Source organism: Drosophila ananassae, chromosome 2L (genome assembly GCF_017639315.1).
Source record: "Drosophila ananassae strain 14024-0371.13 chromosome 2L, ASM1763931v2, whole genome shotgun sequence".
Taxonomy (NCBI): Eukaryota; Metazoa; Arthropoda; class Insecta; order Diptera; family Drosophilidae; genus Drosophila; species Drosophila ananassae.
In genome coordinates this window covers 2,019,243-2,042,220 of record NC_057927.1, presented here as the reverse complement: position 1 = coordinate 2,042,220, position 22,978 = coordinate 2,019,243, and the positions used below count along the sequence as shown (strand labels likewise).

Below are 22,978 nucleotides of genomic sequence, written 5' to 3'. Positions count from 1 at the left end.
AAATTTTGTTAGTATTTTGATTTAGTTTGTGGTGTGCATACACTGTCATCAAAAGATTGCCAAACCCTAAGCCGGCATAAAATGTTTTTTTTTAAGTAAATCGAAAATTACTAGACATTTATTATCTATTATAGAGCCAATTTTGTTACATCGCAAGGGAAAGCAGAATATTATTTTTAAAGAAAAATACTAGGCGCAGATTCTTCACCAGGCATCACCGCGATTAGGTGGCAACGCCGTAACGATATACACACGCTGTCGCTGCATTTGTCATTTTCCGGTCGTCATTTCGTTCGTACGCGCGACATTTTTAGCAAGTGTGTAGCTAGGCTTTGCTTCGGCTGGAAATCAACTAAAAATTGTGCTCTAAATTGAAAACATAACAAATTGCTAAAATGACCGACAAGCAGCAAGTGGACACTGAGATGAACGGCGAGGATTTCACCAAGGACGTGACGGCCGATGCGCCAAGCAGCACCGAAAATGGCGAGGGCAACGCCGCCGGTTCGACTAACGGCGCCTCCGAAAACCAATCTGGAGCATCCGGCCAGCGCGATGACGACAGGTATGCGAAAAATGCGCATTTATATAGAAGATGAGGAATATAAAATCAACGGGCAGCTGATCATGTGCTCCCCCCAAGTTCTCGAAATTTTTCCGTTACGTAAATCCAAAGCTAACGTCGTCGTTCGATGGTTACAGGAGCATTGTGGGGGGGAAGTCAGGCGGAGTCTCTCTGCGCTTATGACCCCTTTTGTTTCTCTCGCTCTCTCCCACATAGTGTATGTGTGTGTGTCGGTATAGGTACGACTGTACTTCAGCCGCTTCAGGCGGCATTATTAATAGAATCTTTTGGAAGTTTATCGTATCCCGCCGAGCAGTGGAAAATTTGTGTATTTTCCCCTCTATTCTTCTTAATACAAAATTTGTATTTCGTTTCAATAGATTGAAGCACATTTTCTTATGTGTGAGGTTATGTTCGTTTCCCCACGTTGGTCCACTCACACACATACACATGCTGATGCCTTTCACCTGCAAAAAGTTAACTTTGTATTGGCCGAGTATTCTTTTTATTCGCATTATTCTTTGTTTCGGCTGTTCGTTGTTATGTTGTGCTTCTTCTTTACTTAAAATGGCGGCCATTCAACAAACATACATACAAACGCTTCTCCAGTCTATGTGTGTGTGTGTGTGTGTGTGTGTTTTGCAGTTTTCACCATTCTCTTTTGATTGCCGGCTTCTCCTACCCGCGCGCTCTCTGTTTCCTCTCACCCCATATTTCGTTTTCGCTCGGGACAGCCGGCGTCATTTTTAGAGTTGCCAAGGCTCTAAATAAAAATATAAATTTAAAGTTTAAATTACGTTTTAAATAGATGTTTATTTTGTACAAAAATTAAAGTGAATGGAATTAAAATAATCTGAATCGTCGTTGTGGATGTATTTTCTTGTTTCACAGTGATGGGAATTAGTTATAGTAATTAAATATTAATACCATAAAACGTGGAATAAATTTTGATGTTTTATTTTAAATTTGTGACAATAATTGTGTACTTTCATTCCAACAACCTAGACTTTTTTTCACCATTAAAAATAAATTATTAAAAATAAATACATATGGTATCCCAATCCCATCACTGTCGGTTAAGTAGGTTTGGAATCTTGATTACTTATTGTTTTGGTTCGTAGGCTTATATGCTATTCCACTTCATTTTCTCCCCCCCCCATCTACTGATCATTTAATGTCTAAGTTTAATCTTAAGTAACACGATGCAGTACATAAAATCGAAAAGGAATCGTCGAATCGAAGGAGGGAGGGAAGGAGAGCCCCCATAGAGTGCCGTGCCGCCTATGCCAATAAAACGTGATGTGGATGGGATGATTATAATAGAGAAACAACACAACATTTAACTACAAATTCATAGCTTATCCTGTTGGTATTTGAGCGAACACTAACCTTGTTCCTCTCCGGCAGGTCTTGAGAGAAGTGAAATGCGAAAAATGTTAGCTATTCTCAAGTGCCGAAGGATCCTACGGAAGAAGATACATGGATATGGGACATGGGACATGGACATGGACATCCCCACACTCCACTTTCCACTCTCCAGTCTCCAGTCTCAACTTTCCAGTCTCCAGTCTCCAAATCGTTCCGCCGATACTGATGCTGATGGTATTTATCTAACCAAAAAAAAATAAATAAATAAAAAACAAAAAATCAATCAGTCAGTCAGCCAAAAATATATAGAACTATCGACACACAAAATTATCAACAAAAAATTATCTCGATTTCAAATTGGATCCATATATATTATCTTATATGAGTATATATTGTATTGTATCTTAACGTATAATGCATAATGCAATCTATTATTGTTCATAAATATATAGAAACCTAAACTAAACTAAACTTAACGAAAATAATGATTTAAATAATCGGAGACAGAGAGAGACCGAGTGAAAGAGACTCGCAGTTTTTTCCGTTTCTTTTTAAGAAGCTCACAAAATCACAATCACAATCAGAAATATCTCAGAATCACAATCGCCCGATGAAAAAACTAATAATAAAAAAAATATATATAAAATAACAATGAAACAAATGTAACGTAAATCGAAGCACTATCGAAATTGAAATTGAAATTGAAATTTCGCCGCCGGGAGAAGAGACTGTTACTGTTCCAAAATTGCCAAATTGCCGGGAATCTCATCCGCAGAGTACGCAGAAATAAAAAAAATGAGAGTAACGTACATCAAAGTAAATTAAGTTTTTTTTTTTTACACTTTTTTATAAAAAATTTCAACAGCCAAAGAAAATAAAGCAATTAAAACCAACTACAATCCAGCATAAACCTTTGCATTATATAGTTTTTCTCATCCTATCTAAAATAAAGACTAATTGTTAAATCTGTAAAAAGAAAAAAAAATAAAGTTTCTTTATCGCATTTAGAAATATATATATTAAATATATATTTTTTTACCAACATTTTCGCTCGTTTTGTGTCTCTTGATCGCTCGCTCCTCGAACTCTTTCGCTCATTTCCGAGTTTGCAAGTTTTTTGACTATCCGATCAAATCTTTGATTGCAATACAGTAACTAAAGAAAATTTTCACTTCAAATTTGGTGAGTTTTTTTTATTCGTTTTTGTATTTTTGCTCTGTCATCAATTCTTTTGCAGCCAATACCAAAGAAAAAAAAAAATAATAATAAGTAAGAGAGAAATTTAATGTAAATCAAGAAATATTTGCTTCGCGGCATTTAAACACAACCTATTTTTGTGCCCAGTCCCCCCCCCCAGTTATCTTTTTTTCCGACCCTACCCCCCCCCTAAAACAAAAAATTATACCCCCTTTTCGTAGAATTTATAATAGATTTAATATTTATTTGATTTCTAATACAATTCTTTTTCACTTTTCGCAGAAAACTGTTTGTGGGCGGCCTTAGCTGGGAAACCACGGAAAGTAAGTATATCTTATGTCTTTTCTTCGTTTAAATATTAATATTAATAAATATTATTTGTTTTTATAGAGGAGCTGCGAGATCATTTTGGCAAGTTCGGTGAGATCGAAAGCATCAATGTTAAGACAGACCCACAGACCGGCCGCTCCCGAGGATTCGCCTTCATCGTGTTCACCACCACGGAAGCGATCGACAAGGTCAGCGCCGCCGAGGAGCACATCATCAACAGCAAGAAGGTCGACCCCAAGAAGGCCAAGGCGCGCCATGGCAAGATCTTTGTCGGTGGCCTGACAACAGAGATTACCGATGAGGAGATCAAGACCTACTTCGGACAGTTTGGCAATGTAAGAGAGTGCTTATGGCGATTGCTAACTTAAAGTGTTAATTAAATTTTTGTTATTTTTAAGATCGTTGAAGTCGAGATGCCATTTGACAAGCAAAAGTCTCAGCGCAAGGGCTTCTGCTTCATCACCTTCGATGCTGAGCAGGTGGTCACGGATCTGCTGAAGACGCCAAAGCAAAAGATTGCTGGCAAGGAGGTGGACGTGAAGAGGGCCACGCCCAAACCCGAAAACCAGATGATGGGACCTCGCGGTGGAATGCGCGGTGGTATGCGTGGAGGACGTGGTGGCTTCGGACGAGGAGGTGACTATAATGATTTCACACTTTTCCTTGATATTTTTTTACTCAAATCTGAATTATTAAACGCTTTTGTAGCCTACAACAACCAGTGGGAGGGCCAGGGCTCCTATGGCGGCTATGGCGGATACGGTGGATATGGTAGCGGGGGCTATGGCGACTACTACGCCGGCGGCTACTATAATGGATATGACTACGGTTATGGTAAATACAACAAACATAATAATGCTCAAAGCAACTATTACAATAACAATGCGTCGAGTAATTACCATCAAAACAAGAACAATAGCAACAACTATCAGCAGTTCTAAAATTAGCCAATAAACAAAAAACAAAACAAAAAATAAGGCAAACAAAAAACAAATCAAGCAACAATCCACAGAACACCACAAACTAAATCAACTTTGCCATAGACCAGATCCAAAAAAAAATATCCAAAATTTCAACGTTGTTGTGTTTCCCAACAAATTCAAACAAAAACTAAGAAAAACAAAAACAAAAGAATACGTTGTGCTGCATTCGTATACAGAATTGCATTTATGATTACACCAGAAGCAAGGTGTATGATTAAATTCATTTGTGTCTAAGAACAACAACATTATCAACAACAGCAACAACAACAACAACATGAACAACAATTACAAAAGCAACGTCGCTAAAAACAAGAAAACTTTTTAAATATTGTAGAAAAACGAGAGAAAAAAAATACTATTTTTTAATGCTAACATATATAAATTTTAAACATTTCGTTTTATATATTTGAAAGAAGAAAGAAAATCAATATTTGTGTATGTTGACAGACAATTTAATCATTTACATTATATAACAAGAAAATTCGTAACTTTTTATATACACATTTATATCTATCTATATATATTATAACTAATTATAATTTAAAGGCATATATTTGATGTTTGAAAATTTTAAAGCGTCGATTTTTAAACGAGAATTCATTTAAACGAAACATTTAATTACCAATTATTAGTTGAGTAGCATTTAAACATAAAACTGACGAAGCGTGTGTAAAAAATGAATGTGTTGTTTTAAAAAAAAATAAAATAATAACGAGTGAGAGAAGAGGAGCAAAGAGAAAAGTAGACGTGACGTTCAAGTTGAGGCAAAAAAAAAAATAAATAAATAAATATATTGCCGATGAGTACCAGACCAGACCAGAACCGACAACACCACCATCACCACCAACACCAACTAGACTCACCAGGAGCAGTGAGGTAGCCTTCAACAGACTTTCCAAAGATGACAAATACCTCAAACGCAAGGGCAGCAAACAAATAACAAACATCAACAAACAGAAACACACACAAACTGAAACAGACACACACGAGGAGCATGTGCCAATTATGTGAAACTGTGTGAAGCGCCAGTTTTTGGCCTTTTGCGCAATTTGCAACTTGTGCCTTTTTTTTAATTGTTAACTAACTGTTATTGTTTGAACCAACTGAAACCAAATTCTGTTGAAACACACACACAACCACACCCACACACCACACGAAAAACACCTACAATCCCTACTATCCCTACACAACACCACCCATAAAATAGTTATTTAAATAGTTCTCCTTTTGTTTTGTTTAACAAAACACTAAAACAACTATATAGACCAGAACAGAAGAAAACGACTAGAAACGAAACTAAAAACAAAAAACAAAAAACAACAAACGAAATGATGAGTAATCAAAGCTTTGATTCAATGTCTATTTAAATATACCTTATATATAGCATATAAATATATTTTTAGATACATATTTATTATTCCGGATATCCGGGATAATATTCACGTTCTTGCAATGCATATGTTTTCGTATGCACCATACGTCAATATAATACCTACCATATATATTTATATATGCAAATATATGCAAATGTTATATATTTATACTTAAAACGTAACATTTAAATATGGTACTATTTTTGATAGTATTATTTTAAGGCAAATCCTTGTAAAAAACAACTACAAACGAAAAGAGAGCGCCAGGACGACCAGATTAGCTCTTTGGATCTTTTTTTGGCCGGATAGTCGGTTGCATCTGCACCACTTTTCTGTTCCGGGCCATCTTTTATAAAAGATCGTTCTTTTATTTGCTTTATTTGCATTTCCGCTGCAATTTCTTGACTAAAAATGTATTTCGCCTGAGAGATCTTTAACGTAACGTAATGTTTAACGTAACCAACAATGAATTCCGAGACTTGTTTTAGTTTGGCATCGCAACAGCGCATTGCGGCATTCTGCACGTTCATACGTTGATTCCAGGATTAACTAAAAAAAACTAAAAACAAAAAAAAAACAAAAAAGAAAAAACCAACATCAGATACGAAAACAAACTTACTGAACAACGACAAACTATTAGACAAAAAAAAAGTACGTTAGTAACATCAAGAAGAACATCTTAATTCTAGCAAGAAAGAAAACATGAACTTTTCCAACAAAACAAAAAAAGCACACTTCGTCAATTTTAGTAATTTTAATTCAAATATACAAATATAATTTTCTTATGGTTTTTAATTTTAAGTCGAGCAATACCATTCAATCACACACACACCTACACACACGAATTGCTATTCGCAAATGTATATATTGAATCACGTTTGAATTTGAAATCGTAACAAGAGTTCGGAAAACCGATTATCCTGATTATATATATACATTTGTAAAATAACTTACATTGATATTCATAAAATTTGCGTAAATTAAATAATGATAATGCATGTTTCTCAATGTTTTTAGCAAGTTGTCTATATAAAGAACATAAAAACAAAAACACAAAAAAATCAAAAAGAAAATCAGAAAAAAAAAATATTGACATTTATTTTAAAAATTTATACACAAACGGTTTTTTATACATTTTATGCTATATTTTGTATTAATTATTATACCGATTTATTATGATGTTTAATGTGTAAACATATTTTGATATAAACTAAAATTTTGTATACCACTACATATACCACAAAATTATATAGCAATAATTTTGTGCCCACTTTATATTAAAACCTTAACAATATATTTTTAATTTCTTTATAATTTTCTTCTATTCCGTTACTCTATACAACTTGAACATTTTTCAACTAACCAAGAAACTAAACTAAAAAATAAGTAAAAACTGCGGGGAATGGCGACTACTCTAACACCAAAAGTATATATAAAAAAAATTGAAATTAATTTATATAGTCGACAGTTTGTAAATAGCTGAATCGGGTGTTTCGGTTGTTCCCCCTTCCCCACAGTCAGTCTACAGTTTACCATTTAATTATGTAATTTTACTTTCGTAATTATGATTTTGAACATATATTTATATACGATTATATATGATTGTAATACCGATTTTTCCGATGTTTCGCCTCACAAAAACGAAAAAAGCAAACTAAACTGAATCCAAAAACATAAAAAAAAGAAACCCCAATGAGAGTTCACACCACCAACCACCCAAAAAGCGAATTTCCAAAAAAAAAACGATCGCAGGCCGCGCGTTTGTCTTGTCCAAGCTTCTCGCAAAAATGTTTGCCGGGAAACCGGTCTCCACCGCCACCCGGTATCTGAAGGTAGAACCGATAGAACTACTGCTCTACTATCTTCTAAGACCAATCTATTTACCGGCATCAGAATACCGAGCAATAACCAAGCGAGAAAGCAAACGACCGACCGACCGACCAACCAAGCAATCGGGGCAATCCGCAAGCAATACCGCACCGAGAATGTTTGTTATACCTTTTTCACTTAACTGTAACGTTTTTAATTTTTTACTTAAATCTTCCTTTTTCTATTACATTTAAAGCGTATATATTTACAAGTAATTTAGCGTAATTAATATTTGTTTTTAGTAAAATGCATTGAAAAAAAAAACTTTACAAAAAAAATCAAAAAAATCTATATATATGAAAAAAACTACTAAAGTAATTTACTATGAATTATTATTGTCAAACCATTTCTGAGACGACAATTCTTAAGCTACAAACAGTTTTCTTGTTTTTAACAACAGCTACAACAACAACAACAATGAAAAAAACACAGAGTAATTATTATAATAATCCTATTAACTCAAGTATAAAGTAAAATTTGTTGACTATTTGCATTTGTTTTTGTTTTTCGCAAAACTTTCTTACGATGCCACACTATAATTCGCGACAGACTACGCACCCCTTTAGCCCCTTTCCCGGCCCCCCCATTTTTTTTTTTTTAATGAAAAAAGAAAAAAAAAAAACATTACCCTTGAAAGGATATATACGAAAAATAATGAAATTTTGATTACTTTTTGCTGAGGTGAGACATTCAAAATACACACACACAAGAGCAGCAAATGAATTCACAAATTTTTTGGCAAAACGAAAAAAAAACCATTACCAAATTTCTTTCCAAATTTCTGAAAAAAAAAAAGAAATCATTAAAATTCTAACTAATTTGAAATTGAAATGCTGAAATTGTTGTGTGGAAAATGAGGTAAATTAAAAAAAAAAAAACAATATAAGTGCTGTTAAATGAGAGATCGAATGAAATGAATTGAGAAATCCATTGCAATATACATTGTGAAACATGTTAATAAGTCGAGTCGAGTTAAGTCGACAACTAACCAAAATCAGAGACAACAACAGATATATATATAAATATATATATATATATTAATTATATATAACCGACATCAACAACAAACCGAACCGCATGTATGTGTGAGCGCCGCCTTGCGCCAGTTCCCTCTCTAGAGATCCGAGACGGAGAAAGAAAATTGTTTTTAACATTTTTATTATGTACCATCAACCGACAACAACAACATCCAACAACCAAATGTTAATGCAGCAAAAACTTAATGTACTTTGAGCTACAGCAATAACGGAGAAATATTTTAACCAACAATCTTATAATCAAAATCCACAAACGAGAAATGAGCAAATAAAAGAAAAAAAAAAAAACGAAAAAACCAGACAACAATTTTAGTGTGTATTTCAGTTACCTTTTCCACAAATCCCCCTGATCCTCCACCATGTCCTGTGTCCAATATGCTTCGATTCTGGAGCAAAACAATTCCTTTCCAGCTCTTACGGTATGTGCACTTTGAATTGTCTCCCCTCGGCGCGGCGTCGCCTCCCAAAAACCAATAAAAATTTTGACCAATTGACCTTTTTAAGAAGTAATCCATTAATCTGATTGAAAACAGAATCGAAATAAGTGTTGCCAACAATTTATATATCAAATATTTTAATATCAAGTGAAATTAATATTATATTTTATAGTTAAAATTGCAGGATTGCCTTTCCATCAAGGATACAGATTTTTTTTTTCATTAGTTAGAAAAAATTATACAACCAAAAAAATGTTTAAAAAATACTATCTATCTCGTTGGCAACACAGATCTACAACTTTTATGTTTATTTTGAGTCGTTTTATACCATTTTATAAGCTATTCATTGTTTGTGTTTTCATCAATCTTCTATACAACCAAATATTACTACAAAAACCACCAAACCAACGACACATTTTTCGCGTGATCTAACCACGAAATATGCCACAAAAATCGCAACCGACAGACGGCTACGGGTACGGAGGCGGCTTTGACGGTAACGGCTACGGCGGCGGCGGTGGCGGTGGCAATATGGGAGGTGGTCGCGGTGCCGGCGGACCCCGTGGTGGCGGCCCGAAAGGTATTAACTTACACAAACAAAAAGCGTCCAGCAATCAACTATTTATAATCTACCAAACATTTTCCGAGCATCCATCCTATCCTTACTATATTATTAGTTCCACGATATATTATCTATTGTAATACAAAATTTGTGTTCGGTTTTCCATCGATTTTGGTTATATCCTCCATTGGTTATTCAAAAGTTTATGTTTTAATTTATAATGCTATTGTTATTTAGCTGTTGTTCTCTAGAGTTGGTCAAAATTTTCCCAAAAGCAAACACAGAAATTGTCGTTTGGCGTAGTTACCTACCAGATATCTTTAGCCTCCTTTTCTTCTCTTCCGTCCAGACGTTAAGCATGCCCTATTTTGCTTTTGATTTTAAAAATAATTGCATTTAATTGAACTAATCATGTACATACATAAAATTCCCTTTACTACACCATAGGCGGCGGTGGCTTCAACGGTGGAAAACAGCGTGGCGGTGGACGCCAGCAGAGGCATCAACCCTATTAATCGGGTGGGGGCATGGGCATTGGGTATTTCGCATTCTTCGGATAACTGCAAACTATTTGAATTTTACTTAGTTTAGTTTGTTATGGGTGAGTACGGAGTACGGAGATATCCTGTAGAGCCTTATTTATTTATAAAATTTTTCATTGCAGCATTACTACAAAATCGACATATACACATACGGACACAAAAAGGCACATGGACAATTGAGGAGTAACCGCATATATACAAAACTGTATATAGAAAAACCAAAACAAACGGATGGGAGAAGCGTCAGGATGATTGCATTAAATAGATTGTCTGCTGGCTGGGAGCAACTATTTAAACCGCAGCTACCTTTACGCATTTTTACACACATTCTGTGTGTAGCACCGTTCCAAATATAACATCAGCAACGCAGCAGTAGCAACAGCACGAGATGAGCATCAACAACCCAACAGCAGGATCATCAAAAATAGAAGCAGCAAGAGCGTCAGTTAGCAGAACAACTGAAGCAACGCGTCATTAAGAAAAACACACGTTTAGTTAGGCCTAGAGACTTGTAATTTTTCAGCAAGTGGCTAATTTTTCATAGCCACACGCTCATTAACCCGGCCGACCACCCACTCAACCAACCGCCCACCAAAACAAATCAACAAACAAACAAGAATACATACAACTAAGCAACCCTACCCCCTTCACAGAACCCGCAAGTCAGTCTTGTATAGAAGATAGCATACAACATTTACCAAACTAAATGCCATGCCCCTGCTCTCGTTGTCTGTGTGTCGAGACTAATTTGTTTTTCTAATGTAGTCCCATACGTTATGCGAGGTAATTGTTTAACATGTCAGCAGCACAGGGAAAATACGGAAGAAGCAGAAAAGAGTAAATAAAATAAAAAAAGAACAACATTATATTAAAACAAACAAAACACAAAACATAAGAAAACTTTCAAAACAACATACACAACACATACAGCTAAAATGTTTCATACATTATACAATACAATTTAGTATAAGTATTTGTTTAACTTTAATTATGGTAATTAACTGTAATATGTAATAATAATTATAAAAGAAAGAAACCAAGCAGGCGTTGACTGGCTGGCACACACCGGGTTCCATGTTCCCGTTCAATTGATTAATTGAAAACTATATACGACAAGAAACAAACAAACACACAAAAGAAACAAACAAATCCACCATAATACAAAACAGAGAAAACGAAAAGAATAACCTTTTGTTTTCGGTTATGTCTTTACGCTCATAGACTACATTTATAAAAAATATATATATATATATATTCTATATTTATATACGCGTCTAAGGGGAAGAGATTTATATTTTAATAAAAATCTAAAGCCACTCAGCAAGAACCTTATCTACTTTCCCACACACAATTGTATAGAACATGCATCAATGCGAACTGTTAAATCAAATCTATGTATACATTAATATATGAAATCGTCCGACTAAAGCTAAAGGAAAGCCGATTAGATGTCGATGGCTTGCAGTGACGGAAGAGGAGGTCATGTTTAGGTAGCATTTCGAAGGAAAAAGAAAACACAATGAGATCAATTCGTGTAAATGTACTTTCTTTCCCCTAATTAAAAAAAAAAAAAAAACATTCTCAAGAAAAAGGAAATACAATTAAAATTTACTGAACGATAAGAGAAGTCAGTTTTAATGCGAACTACATTAAAGTAAAAAACATAAAGTAAACCAAACTTTCTTGTTTATTTCCATGCACACGACACTAAATTTATAAAAGAACAAAACATATAACAATGCACTGGGAATTTTGGGGTTCAGTGGAGTATTTGTCACTAATAATTTTGTTTTTTCTGGCCGGTAATAAAGAGCACGTCCAGGATCTTGAGGAATTCGCGATAGTTGAACTCCATGCACATGCCCTTCTTCACGCCGAAGCACTTGCAGATGGCCTGGAACTCGCGGCTGCTGAGCATTACGTGCATGTCGCGCACTGTCAGACCACGTAGGAACTGGTTCTGTGTAATCGAACCACACTGCTCGCGGTCGAAGTCCTTGAATACTTGGCTCAGATTGGAAATCTCGTCTGGCTTGCGGGCCAGCTTCATTAGAGCCTGCGAGCAGATTGTCCGCTCATCGAAGCTCAGGAAACAATCCACACAGTCCAAGTTGGGAAGATGTAGTAGTGGCACTGCCGTGACCAGTTGGTCGCCCATGTTCGTGTCCAGCTGTATGAAGATCTCGTCCAGAGCCTTGCAGAAGTCACGGTATCGGACACACGCCCTGCGTCGCGGGGATCGGAAGCTGGGAGATATAATTTGGTTAAGTCAACAGTTTATGTCTTGATCTTGAATCAGACTTACATATTGCACAGGATGGTGGCTTCCTCCTCTTTGATGATGACACTGGAATTGTCCAGAGCCCTCTTAAAGTCCGACTCAAGGATCTCTCCCTCCCGATGCCGATCGTAGTCGGACATAAATTCAATGACAGCCACGTTCTTGGCAAGAGCCTGGCGCCTGCAATTGGTAAGAATGCGAACAATGACCTCTTCAGTGGCGTCCTCCGGTTCTTGGTTGTCCCGAGCGAAGGGCGGACATTCCACCAGCTCCTGTTTGGTCACCAAGGCGGGCATGGCATACTCGGCCGGATCTACATCGTCCAGGAACTTTGTATAGCAGAAGCCTAGCGCGTTTCCGTAGCGACTTAGTACGGCATCCTGTTCCGGGTCGGACAAGAGAATACCATTGGTGCGGAAGATTTGTGTGGCAATGTTGCAGCGGACATGGCCGCTGTTCAGTCTGTAATGGAAAAAAAAAATTAAGTTGAAATGAGATATGAAGATCTAAAGATAGAAGTGTATACTTGTCGTAGCTGCGGAAGAACGGATGCAGATAGAGACGACGATTTCGAATGCGGATACGTATCCTGCCCATGGCATCCTCGCACAACTCTCGCACTGACTGCGGGGCAGCGTGCCAATCGATGGCCCCCGGCCGTGGCATCTCCTGTATGTGGCGCAGTGGCGACTCCACCACACACTGCGGCATCTTGTCCAGATTCTTGATGGTAAAGACTGAAAGGAGGGAATCCTTTATGTTAGGAAGAATTTAATCCGAACTCGATGCATACCTGTGTCGATCTCGTCGGCGAAATTGCGCCACCGTACTCGATTGGTGTCCATGGGATCCGTGTAGCGCTCCAGCAGGATGCCCAGTTCCCGTTGTGTGAGATTCTTGCCCACTCCCATGTTGGAGAGACCGCGCTCAAACTGGTTCTTAGTGATGCTGCCCACGCGAAGGGCATCATAGCTCTCCAGGAACTCTGTGGTGCGCACCTGGTTCTTGTACACATAGTTCTGAATACAAAAGATGATATCGCACTGGGTGCGGTTCTTCTTCGGTTGATTGCAAGCATCCGGAAAGATGGGATGTATCAGCTTGCACCCATCAACGGCCGGCAGTTGGGACATCTCCAAGTCTACCAGGCGTCCCGGGAAGTTTGCGATTATGTCCTAGAAATAATTATAATTTCCTTTAAAATATATCGTTGATCCCCCAGTGGATTCTTTAAACTTACATGTGAATTATCCAGCAGTTTCTGCTCGCTCAGGTAAGCCATGATATTATCGACGTGCTTAAGAAAGGCCACATAGTTGACCAAGTAGCCATCCTTCATGTAGCGACGCAGCAGGAGCAGGAAGTCCGGCTCTGAAAGAGGTATCTTCATAAAGTGGAGAACCCTAGCAAAATGTGACACAGTGACTACACCAACGTTTTGAGCGATCTAAAGGATAGGAGTTAGCTCATCAGTTTATAATAAAAATCAATAAAAAGAACTCACTAGTTCGTAGTCCTGAAAATAAGGCATTAGAGGTATGTGCGAGGCCTGGGCCACTTTTAGAAGAATCAGACACAATTTGCGACGATCCTCCGGCTGAGGAATCACATTTACATGCCAGGGATCGTTCCACTCTAGCCCAGTGGCCAAATCATTTTTAGGAACCTTGTGGAGAGCTAAGCAACAGAAGGATAGGATAAACCAAAGTTAAATACCAAATGAATTTAAGTAAAACCCACTTACTTTCGCTACAAACAACCTTGCAAAATTGGCGATACGCTACACGACCATCTCGAATTTGAAAGTAATCGGTGACATCTCTCAGCTCAGTTTCGGACATGCCGGCCACCTTGCGATACTTTCCCAATACGGCAGTGAAAATGGGTTCTGGGGGCAATCATAAAATGGTCGTAAAAAGGAAATGGGTCCAGCGAATTCGTTGCTTACCGGAAACGAAGCCACTGCATCCCGGATCGTGCTGCTTTAAGTCGGCACAGATGTCAAAGTTATAACGAAAAATGGCGCCCTGGATTTTACGACATCCCCGCCAGATTTGGTTGAGTTCCATTTCCTCCTAAGCATGGCATTCAAATTAGTTAAAGGGGATTAATGGCCGACACATATGACTGACTACCAAAAAGGGAAAAGGGAATCCCGTATAAATTTCCAGAAAAATAACTCACTCTGTCATCGCCCTCTTTTATCTTGGTCGAATGCATCTTGACAGGGGACTTTGTTAACTCTTTTTGATGATGTTTCTGGTGCAGCAAACAAAAATGTAGAAAAACGTAAATAAAAGACCCTATATAGGGGGTATGTAGGTGTGTGTAGGCAATCCGGTGAAACAATGAAATCAAAGGCGACCCAGCTCGCTCCCTATTACAAATTGGATTTCTCCGCACCGCTATGTTTGCTATGTTCGGAGCTCTCGGGATACGACGACTCGCTCACGCAAGGAAGCCATGGAGCCGTGGAGCTCTACACTAATCACTTCCTCCGCAGGCAGGACCTTTAAACTGCGAACGGCGCACTACAGGATGGGGCAGGCAGCAGGAAGCACCACCTAGTTGGCCAAGGTATGCTCACCTTTCTACAAATCGCTTCCAATCACGCGCTCATTCGTTCGCCAGTTTGTCGCAATGCCACCCAACACTTTTATTCAATTTTCTATAAAATGCTAAAAGAAAAAGAAAACATCCTGGCAAAACAAAAAGGGAGAAGGGGGTGAAAAAAATATCAGAGTGATTGGAAAAAACATATCCTGGCATCATCGAATGCAATTTCAGTTTATTGGAAAATCGCTGGCCAACCAACCAAGCAAACCGCATCCAAAGATATTCAACAGAGGTGCACTAAGAATTTTTTTATTAAAAAATGCATAAATAATATTTAAATTTCTAAGTTTCTTCAAGATGCTTAAAGTTGTTATCTAACTAGTTTTCAAAAATTTTCTATTGAACCTCTATTATAAATATTTTTTGACCAATTTTTACATTTTATATTAATATCAAGTCATTATTTTTTTTTTATTAGTGTAATCGGTGTAAGAGTCAACCTTTTGCAGAGCTCTAAGGGCAGTGGAAATGGTAGGAGGTTCATGACCCTTCCCGCCTCCTAACGGCCAGTCCAAGTCAAGGTTGATTGGCGACGACAGGTGCCCTGTTCACCTGCCCACTTGAAGCTGGCCACTCGGGCCACTTCTAGCCACGCGACTAAAAATAAGCTAAAGGGCGGTCCTTCCTGGCATTTCTAGTGTTTGTTTAGATGCCCTTTTCGTTCTTACTCAGTTATAGACTCGATGCGGAAAATGTCCAGATAAATATCACGGTTGCTTCTGTGAAATTAATTCATTGGGATTGTTTTTACCAAAGGTTGAGTGGCATTAAATTTACTGGCTCAAACTTTGTTAGGACAGACAAGATCTATAAACATTAAATAATTAAATTTTAAAGTGGATCCTCCAGAAAATTTGATGAAAAATGTAAAAAATATGTTGTTTCTAGATTTTGGTACAGAATGATGGAGAATCGGTCTACGAACCGTTTAGGGTATTCCGCTCCAGGATCGGATCAAAATTGGCCCAGATACGGCCATGGCGTGGGGCAATATTGGGTTTTCCCCATCTTTGATGGGTTTCTTCATCGCGGGGTTTCCCCTCCAGAATATTTGGTGAAAATTGCAAAAAATATTTTGTTTTTAGATTTTGCTGCAGAATGATGGAGAATCGATCTACAAATCGTTTAAGGTATTCCGCTCCTGGATCGGATCAAAATTGGCCCAGATACGGTCATCGCAGGGGGCCATATTAGGCTTCAATGCATTCTCCCCATCTTTGAAGGGGATCCTCCAGAAAATTTGATGAGAAATGTAAAAAATATTTTGTTTCTAGATTTTGCTGCAGAATGGTGGAAAATCGATCTACAAATCTTTTAAGGTATTCCGTTCGAGGATCGGATGGAAATTGGGCGAGATACACTTATCGCTTGGTTGCGAAGGTATTCTAATTATATTGTTATTTTCAAGCTTTTATAATAAAAATTTACAAAAAACTTTTATTCTCTAAAAAGAAAAGAGAAATAATACTTAATCTTTTCCTAATTGTGTTAAGCATATTATTCGCCATTTTAACCCTCGCGGTATAAACCATTTAAAATTACGATGGCAAGTGCTTTAGGAAATCTCGGTCTTAAAGTGAAACTCGTTATATGCGTGATGGCAAATCGGGTTTGAGAATCGTAATACCCGGAAACGGTTAGTTGGGGTCCATAAAAATGAATTGCAATCATTATCGTTGCTTAGATGAGGTTTGCAACCAGCCAATTCCCCGAACCCCGTGCGCTTTTCACTTCCCACGTCAGCTCAGCGAGCTCCTGTTACCTTTGAAGCGTGGTTTATTGCAATTTTTATTGCACATTTTTGATTTACTCAGGCATTCCAGCTACGGGCCTTTAGCTGGTTGGGCGAGCCAGCTTGGGATTTGGATGGGGATGTTGCGTGTGATGGCCTGGACATCGATTTGTTGGTGTTTTGTTTTTATTTTTCAAGCCCTGCCCGCTTGATTTGATGCGGCGTTAAATTATAATTACAGGTTTCAGCTTTGAAAATGGGGTCGCACGATAAGAAGGATAAGGAGGGTTTTGCGGGTAAGCTGGGCTGTGCAGCTTATCGCGCACAAACATATGGCATTTTGTCAGTTAGTTTTGTTTTCCTTTTTCTTTTTTCACACATTTGTGTTTGTCTAGGGTACTGCACTGTCAAAAATACTGTATTTAATATTAAATAGTAATACGATTTATTTTTTATATGATGCTGCATATAAGTTGCATAGACCTATTTGATTTTGTTTAGCAAATCATATTGAAAAGTGTTTAATTACCCAAAAGCTAGTTGTGTCCTCGGATGCTGATTAAATAAATGAATTTAAATAAACAAATTGAAACCATTTAATTAAAAGTTTTTATAGCATACCACAATGGCGTTTTGATTAAAATAATTTTGTTACTGTGTTTTTTTGGAATGTCTGGGTAGGTAGACAAAGTACTGGCATATATATTCATGAACCTGGAGTACATCTGCATAATGCATGGCAGCAGCGGTGAAGTAGCAGAAAAAGCCGTGGCAGTGGCAGGATACGCTAGTTGGCGGACTTTGCCTTTTATTTTAGTGGCTGCTTGGATGTCTGCCGCTTTTGGTCACACACACACACAGGCACACTCAAACACATATATTAACGCGCACAGTCAGAAATATGGGGAAAAGGCAAACAATGGCAGGCAACCTAGTTATCGCCCCGCCATCTTTATTGCATGCAAATGCGCGAAAGGCGGCGCAAAAAGGAGGCGCGTCTGTTGAAATGGCTGACGTACTTACAAATGCACACACACACACTGACACATAAGATTCAGGTTCTCACGCACACACATCCGCCTAATAGGACCAACCGCATGCATATTTATCTTTTGCTGGCTCCTGCTCCTTTGTGCCACATAAATATACATGCATACATATGTACATCCGACTCTAAGAAATACGATATCTTAAGTGTTAAACAGGCGCTTTGCCAAACAAGCTTGCACTCTGCAACCTTATCTATGGATGTGTGTATGTGTGTGTGTGTGAGGTTCCACGCCTACCTCCCTTTTTAGTCAGTGTTGCCAAATTTTTTGGTGCTTAGCTGATGAAAGTTAACTTTGAAATCGAAGCTTAGCTTTGAAATTCTATAGATTGTTTCTAAAAATAGAGTTCTTTGTTTATTTAGTAATTTGTTTTGAAAATCATTTCGACCGAATTGAATAAAAAAGTATTGAAGAATTAAAAATGAATAGGCACTTTACATTCCGAATCAAAGAATTCAAAACATTTTTATTTGATTAAAATTTCTGATTTTTTTCGATAAATATATTTTCCAACTGGCAGCACTGCTGCATTCCACATATTGGGCAGCGAAACAAAAAGCGGGGAAACTGGCATGGAAAAAGAAAAATAAAAACTGCACCGCTGCAAATAAATAAAAATGCTGCTCACTTCTGCTGCGCCGCGTTTTATGCGCACTTGCACTCGCTCACTAACACACGCTCACACCTGCAAGCACACACACACACACACATGCAAACAGGTGTGAGCGGTGGCACTCACCCAAACAAACTCCTTCCTTCATTTTTGTAGTGCATACTTTCGGGCGCTGCTTATAATTCCACGCCAGAGTTGTAAATATTTGTTCAAGTATTTATTTATGTACTGCCTCCTCGCACGTGTTTCCTTGTGGGTGCACTCCTCTTTGGTTTTGTGTGAGTTGCAGGCTAAATTAAAATGCATTGCACTACAGCTGGCTTTTTGATTTGCCGCTCCCACAACTCGTACCATATCCCATCTCGTTGGATGTTGTACTTTCAATTTCTTTAATGGTAAGGGCTGCTGCGTTGGGGATACGGGGCTGCTGGATTTGTCGCAGCGTAGAAACCATAAATTCCCTAAGGCAGATAATCGATCAAATTGGATATTAAGTTCCTAACTTGGTTTACATTATTAAAGCCGTTCAAACTGTTTGGTATATTGAATAACACACTATTTTCAACACATTTGGTATACATTCGGGAGAATTACAAAAAGCTTGTTAATTAGGAAAGTTTGAAAAGGATGTTCTCCCTTCTGGAAAATCTTTAAACATTGAGAATAAACCAATTTTTTGAATGAAAATGCAACTAATGCAAGTAAATGGTATTGCATTCAGATACAAGTTCATTTTGTGAATGTATTTTTATTCATGAAAAATACTAATAAAGGAATTTTTTTTAGGTCAAAATGGCCAATATTGCTGCGTTGGAATGTTTTCCCCAGCTTGGGGTCCTTTCTTTCCTTTCTTATTCATGACAGGCAAAAGTTATCAATTTTTTCAGCTGCTCGCTTTGACCACGGTTCATCAAACATCTCTGCAGACACTTCTTGGCATTTGGAAATTGATTTAAGAAACTTTTTTAATTAATTATGATAATGTCGTAGTGAGCGGATGCCAAGGCCCCATTCATTTGAGCATGGCTGCTGTCCTGACTGCGTCTGACTTCTTTTATTGCTGCAAATGATGTTCGAGTTGAGTATTTCTTTTTCCATTCGTTTTTTTTTTACTCATCGGAATGTTTGAGTTTTCACATTTCAATTTCTGGAATTTCACCCATCAACTTTAGATCCATTTACGAGTGTGTCTGTGTGTGTGTCGGAGAGTGCTCAAGTTGAAATTAACAAAAATGGAGGGAATGGGAGTGGGCTGCGGGATGGTTGAGGAATTGGGAGGTAGGGCTTTTCGGGCCTGCAAATAAGTTTTGTATTAATGAAATTGCAAATATGTAAAACTTTTATACATGTTTCTTTATAAACTGACAAACTAATAGACTGAGTTTTGGCATGTTGTGTCACTGGGTCGGAGTCCTGTTTGTCCTGCACCTTCGGCTCAGATCTCCCTTAGCCTTGGCACTCCGGTCCTTCTGTCAGGTTTCCATATGTGCTACTATCCTTGTATCTGTGTGTGTGTGTGCGTGTGTGCTGGCAAATATCCTGGCAACTTTCTGCTGCAAAGTTTGAAAATGTATTTCAATGCATAGAAATGAATCTAATTTGTAAAATTTCATACAACAGTTGAAAAGTTATAAACGCGCAGGCACTTGCACTCGGCACACGGCTACGATGGATCCTGGAACTGGAGCACTTCTTTACCCCAGCCCATCCCTTCATCTCTTTTATCCCTTAACCCCTGCCCTCCACCGCATCACGCCACTCATCCGATTCGCCCAATGCAATCCTGACTGCACAACCACTTCCTTATCCTGCTCCAGCCCACTTTCCTATTTTCTCGGCCTGTTTGTGTGAAAACGTCGACAACTTGGCATGCAGATTGCAAACTTTCGAATAGCATCAGCGGCAGAAGGCAGCATCGCCAACCGAGAAAGCACAAAAAGTAAAATGCTGAGCAGATTTAAGTGGTGCTTTGTTATGCATAAATAAAATGCTTGGCAAGAAATAAGCAGGCAGCAGGCAGGCAGCGGCAAAGAAAGCGGACGCAACGAAAAAAATAAAACTAGTACAACCCAAAACATATTTTCAGTTTATTTAAAATAAATTTTACATTACTTAGTTCTCAACTAAAAAGCTGCAAACATGGGTCATGACGAGGCGCACGCCTACTCCCACCTACAGGCTCCACCTCAATGTGAAAAGTAATTTACGCCCAGCCAACTTGCAACCAACTAGCTGGCAAGTTTTTGCACAGAAAAAAAATTCCATAAATTATAAAAATAATACTCAATATATACTTTTTCGGATCAATCACGATAATTAATTGTATTGTGAAACAGATAGAGTATAGTTCTTAAACACAAACTAAATACTTATTTAGCAAGCTAGAAATATTCATAATTTTCTATTATTATTTTGTTCTGTGCCTTTTTTGCTTAGATACTGATTCTGTTCTTGATTCTGGCACTAGGCACAGTGTAAGGCAAGCAGCCAAAGACAATTTTGTTGGCACTAATTGAATGTAAATACAATTTTGCTTTGCTGTCAAGTCTTGTGTCTAGGCCACGTCGCAACGATGACGATGAGGCCCTAGAACTGGAAGAGATCCTGGAAGACTGTGTGGACTGGGGACTGGGACTGGGACTGGGTTGTTGGCGGTGTTCTATGACGACGTTGGCAATAAAACGAAACGAGCTGATTGTATGCTACAAACAACGGCTGCAGCTGCTGCCAGCAATCGTCTCCTTGCCCGATGTCCTTAGACCCACTCCATCTCCATCACCATTTCTGTCTCCGTCTCTGTTTCCATCCTTCAGTCCTTCTTACTCCTGCTGAAGTGTCGTTGTAACGTTTGGCACACAGATCAAGTGCAATGCAACGTGCAAAGTTGCAAAAAGCGCAAAAATCAACAGTATAAAATCTTTTATTTAGTGTCATCATCATCAACGTTGCTCGTACCCTTTCACTCCATCTCGTTTCGGTATCCACCAGCATCTTCTTGGCTGCTCAGTTTTCGCCTCCGAAAGCCCGCATCGGGTCGGGTTTTCTGCACAAAATGTCGTTTGCCGTTTTGAATTGATGTTTGTTTAAAATTTAATTACAAAATTTGTAAACATAAGTATGTACGTTTTGTGAACATATACAAGACTTGTTCATCGACGACGATGAGTCGAGCAAACAATTGGTTTTTAGCATTTGCAAGAGAATCCATCGACTCTCTTTTCTTTTCATGGATATGCGGCCAATAAAAGCGAACAACTCCATTAATAACATTAAGCCCGACTCTTGATCCAATTAAAATGCATTTGTTTTAAATTGCTTACAAATTGTTTACATTCAAGCTAAATTTTTTGTGCACGTTGCACGGAAATTAAATTACTTTTTGCGGGGTCAAAGGTTCAGCCACAACAGGGATCTAGGATCACCGAGATGGTTTAAAAATTGATTTAGCCGGCCTTTGGGCAACGCTAAACGGAGTCCTGAAAGGTATGCCATTGTGTTTTTTCTATAAAGAGATTATCAAGAGCAAATCAGATTGAAACAATGTATTTTAATGTAATAACAGCATTCAATTATTAATATGCAACTAATTACGGTTGGAATTAATACGATTAGTCTATTATGTAGTTTGTCTAAAAAATGATACAAAAGGTAGTATTATTTAACTAATCTGATTATTTAACGGCTTCGGAGCTCATCTTGGTTTCCGGGATTTTATTTGAATTAAATTGATGTTAGGTGTCACGTTTAATACAAAAAAATATGTTTTTTCAGGGGCGTCATGAAATCTGAAACAAATCTAGCAATTAACTTTTTTTTATTTCTTTTTATTCTGAATATATGCTTGTAATTGTGAAATGTTTTAATTGATTTAAATAAACCCGTGTTTGTGTGCTAATTAATTATAAAGTTATCCACCACATAGGGCCATGGGATGCGACTTTTATTGCTGTAATTTATAAATATATTTTTATTATTAGATTTTTTATGGTGCAGTCCTTAGCTCATCACTCATACTCCGTAACGGGGGAGATGCTCAGTGTGACGGCGACAGGTTGTTGGTTAATTAATTCATTTATGCGCATCAAGCGGTCGTTGCTGGTTGTAAGTGTTCATTAGCATTTCGCTATTTGCATCTATTCGAATGCAATTTTCACTTTTGCGGTAATGACATTCGCAATTTCGTAAACCACAGACGCACACGGGTTTTTCCTATTAGCGACGCTCGAATGTATGCTACATTTTCATCCGGAGATTCTCAAGCAAATTGTATCGGTTCTCTGCTTTTACAATTTCTAAATTTTTGATAGGGATGGCAGCTGTAAACTATTGATATTTATAAATTAAAGTTTGTATTAAATATAATTTTTAACTATTTTATTATTACAAATTGAAGAAAGGTACATATTTTTTTAACAAATATTTTC

General features: G+C 37.7%; 2 protein-coding genes across 4 annotated transcripts; one reads left to right on the top strand and one right to left on the bottom strand.

The window, feature by feature from the left end:
- Positions 1-98: 98 nt before the first annotated feature.
- LOC6500154 (RNA-binding protein squid) lies at positions 99-11,936 on the top strand. 3 transcript variants are annotated; one of them, XM_001953084.4, is made up of 8 exons: positions 99-565; positions 3,413-3,453; positions 3,521-3,795; positions 3,859-4,096; positions 4,169-4,294; positions 9,626-9,739; positions 10,169-10,322; positions 10,386-11,936. In XM_001953084.4, exons 1-7 carry the CDS (start codon positions 396-398, stop codon positions 10,234-10,236), a joined length of 1,032 nt encoding a protein of 343 aa, XP_001953119.1. In that variant the 5' UTR covers positions 99-395; the 3' UTR covers positions 10,237-10,322; positions 10,386-11,936. The 3 variants fall into 3 exon arrangements, with proteins under 3 accessions (XP_001953119.1, XP_014766403.1, XP_044570106.1); XM_014910917.3 differs by lacking the exon at positions 9,626-9,739; XM_044714171.1 differs by lacking the exons at positions 3,859-4,096; positions 4,169-4,294; positions 9,626-9,739; positions 10,169-10,322; positions 10,386-11,936 and adding an exon at positions 1,973-2,167 and having other exon boundaries at positions 313-565; positions 3,521-3,764.
- Positions 11,933-14,878, bottom strand: LOC6500390. The gene is made up of 9 exons (XM_001953083.4): positions 14,729-14,878; positions 14,493-14,619; positions 14,289-14,432; positions 14,049-14,221; positions 13,785-13,991; positions 13,338-13,719; positions 13,071-13,281; positions 12,569-13,006; positions 11,933-12,509 (listed from the first exon to the last, which is right to left on the bottom strand). Exons 1-9 carry the CDS (start codon positions 14,762-14,764, stop codon positions 12,041-12,043), a joined length of 2,187 nt encoding a protein of 728 aa, XP_001953118.3. The 5' UTR covers positions 14,765-14,878; the 3' UTR covers positions 11,933-12,040.
- Positions 14,879-22,978: the final 8,100 nt, after the last annotated feature.

What these genes read in the sequence shown, in the direction of transcription:
- LOC6500154 (XM_001953084.4), top strand. Translation starts at nt 396, where the DNA reads ATGACCGACAAGCAGCAAGTGGACACTGAGATGAACGGCGAGGATTTC. An exon ending in ACTTCGGACAGTTTGGCAAT is followed by an intron (nt 3,796 to 3,858) that starts GTAAGAGAGTGC and finishes GTTATTTTTAAG; the next exon opens with ATCGTTGAAGTCGAGATGCC. An exon ending in CCGTGGTGGCGGCCCGAAAG is followed by an intron (nt 9,740 to 10,168) that starts GTATTAACTTAC and finishes ACTACACCATAG; the next exon opens with GCGGCGGTGGCTTCAACGGT.
- LOC6500390 (XM_001953083.4), bottom strand. Translation starts at nt 14,764, where the DNA reads ATGCATTCGACCAAGATAAAAGAGGGCGATGACAGA. An exon ending in TAAAAGAGGGCGATGACAGA is followed by an intron (nt 14,620 to 14,728) that starts GTGAGTTATTTT and finishes TGCCATGCTTAG; the next exon opens with GAGGAAATGGAACTCAACCA. An exon ending in ATTTTCAGGACTACGAACTA is followed by an intron (nt 13,992 to 14,048) that starts GTGAGTTCTTTT and finishes CCTATCCTTTAG; the next exon opens with ATCGCTCAAAACGTTGGTGT.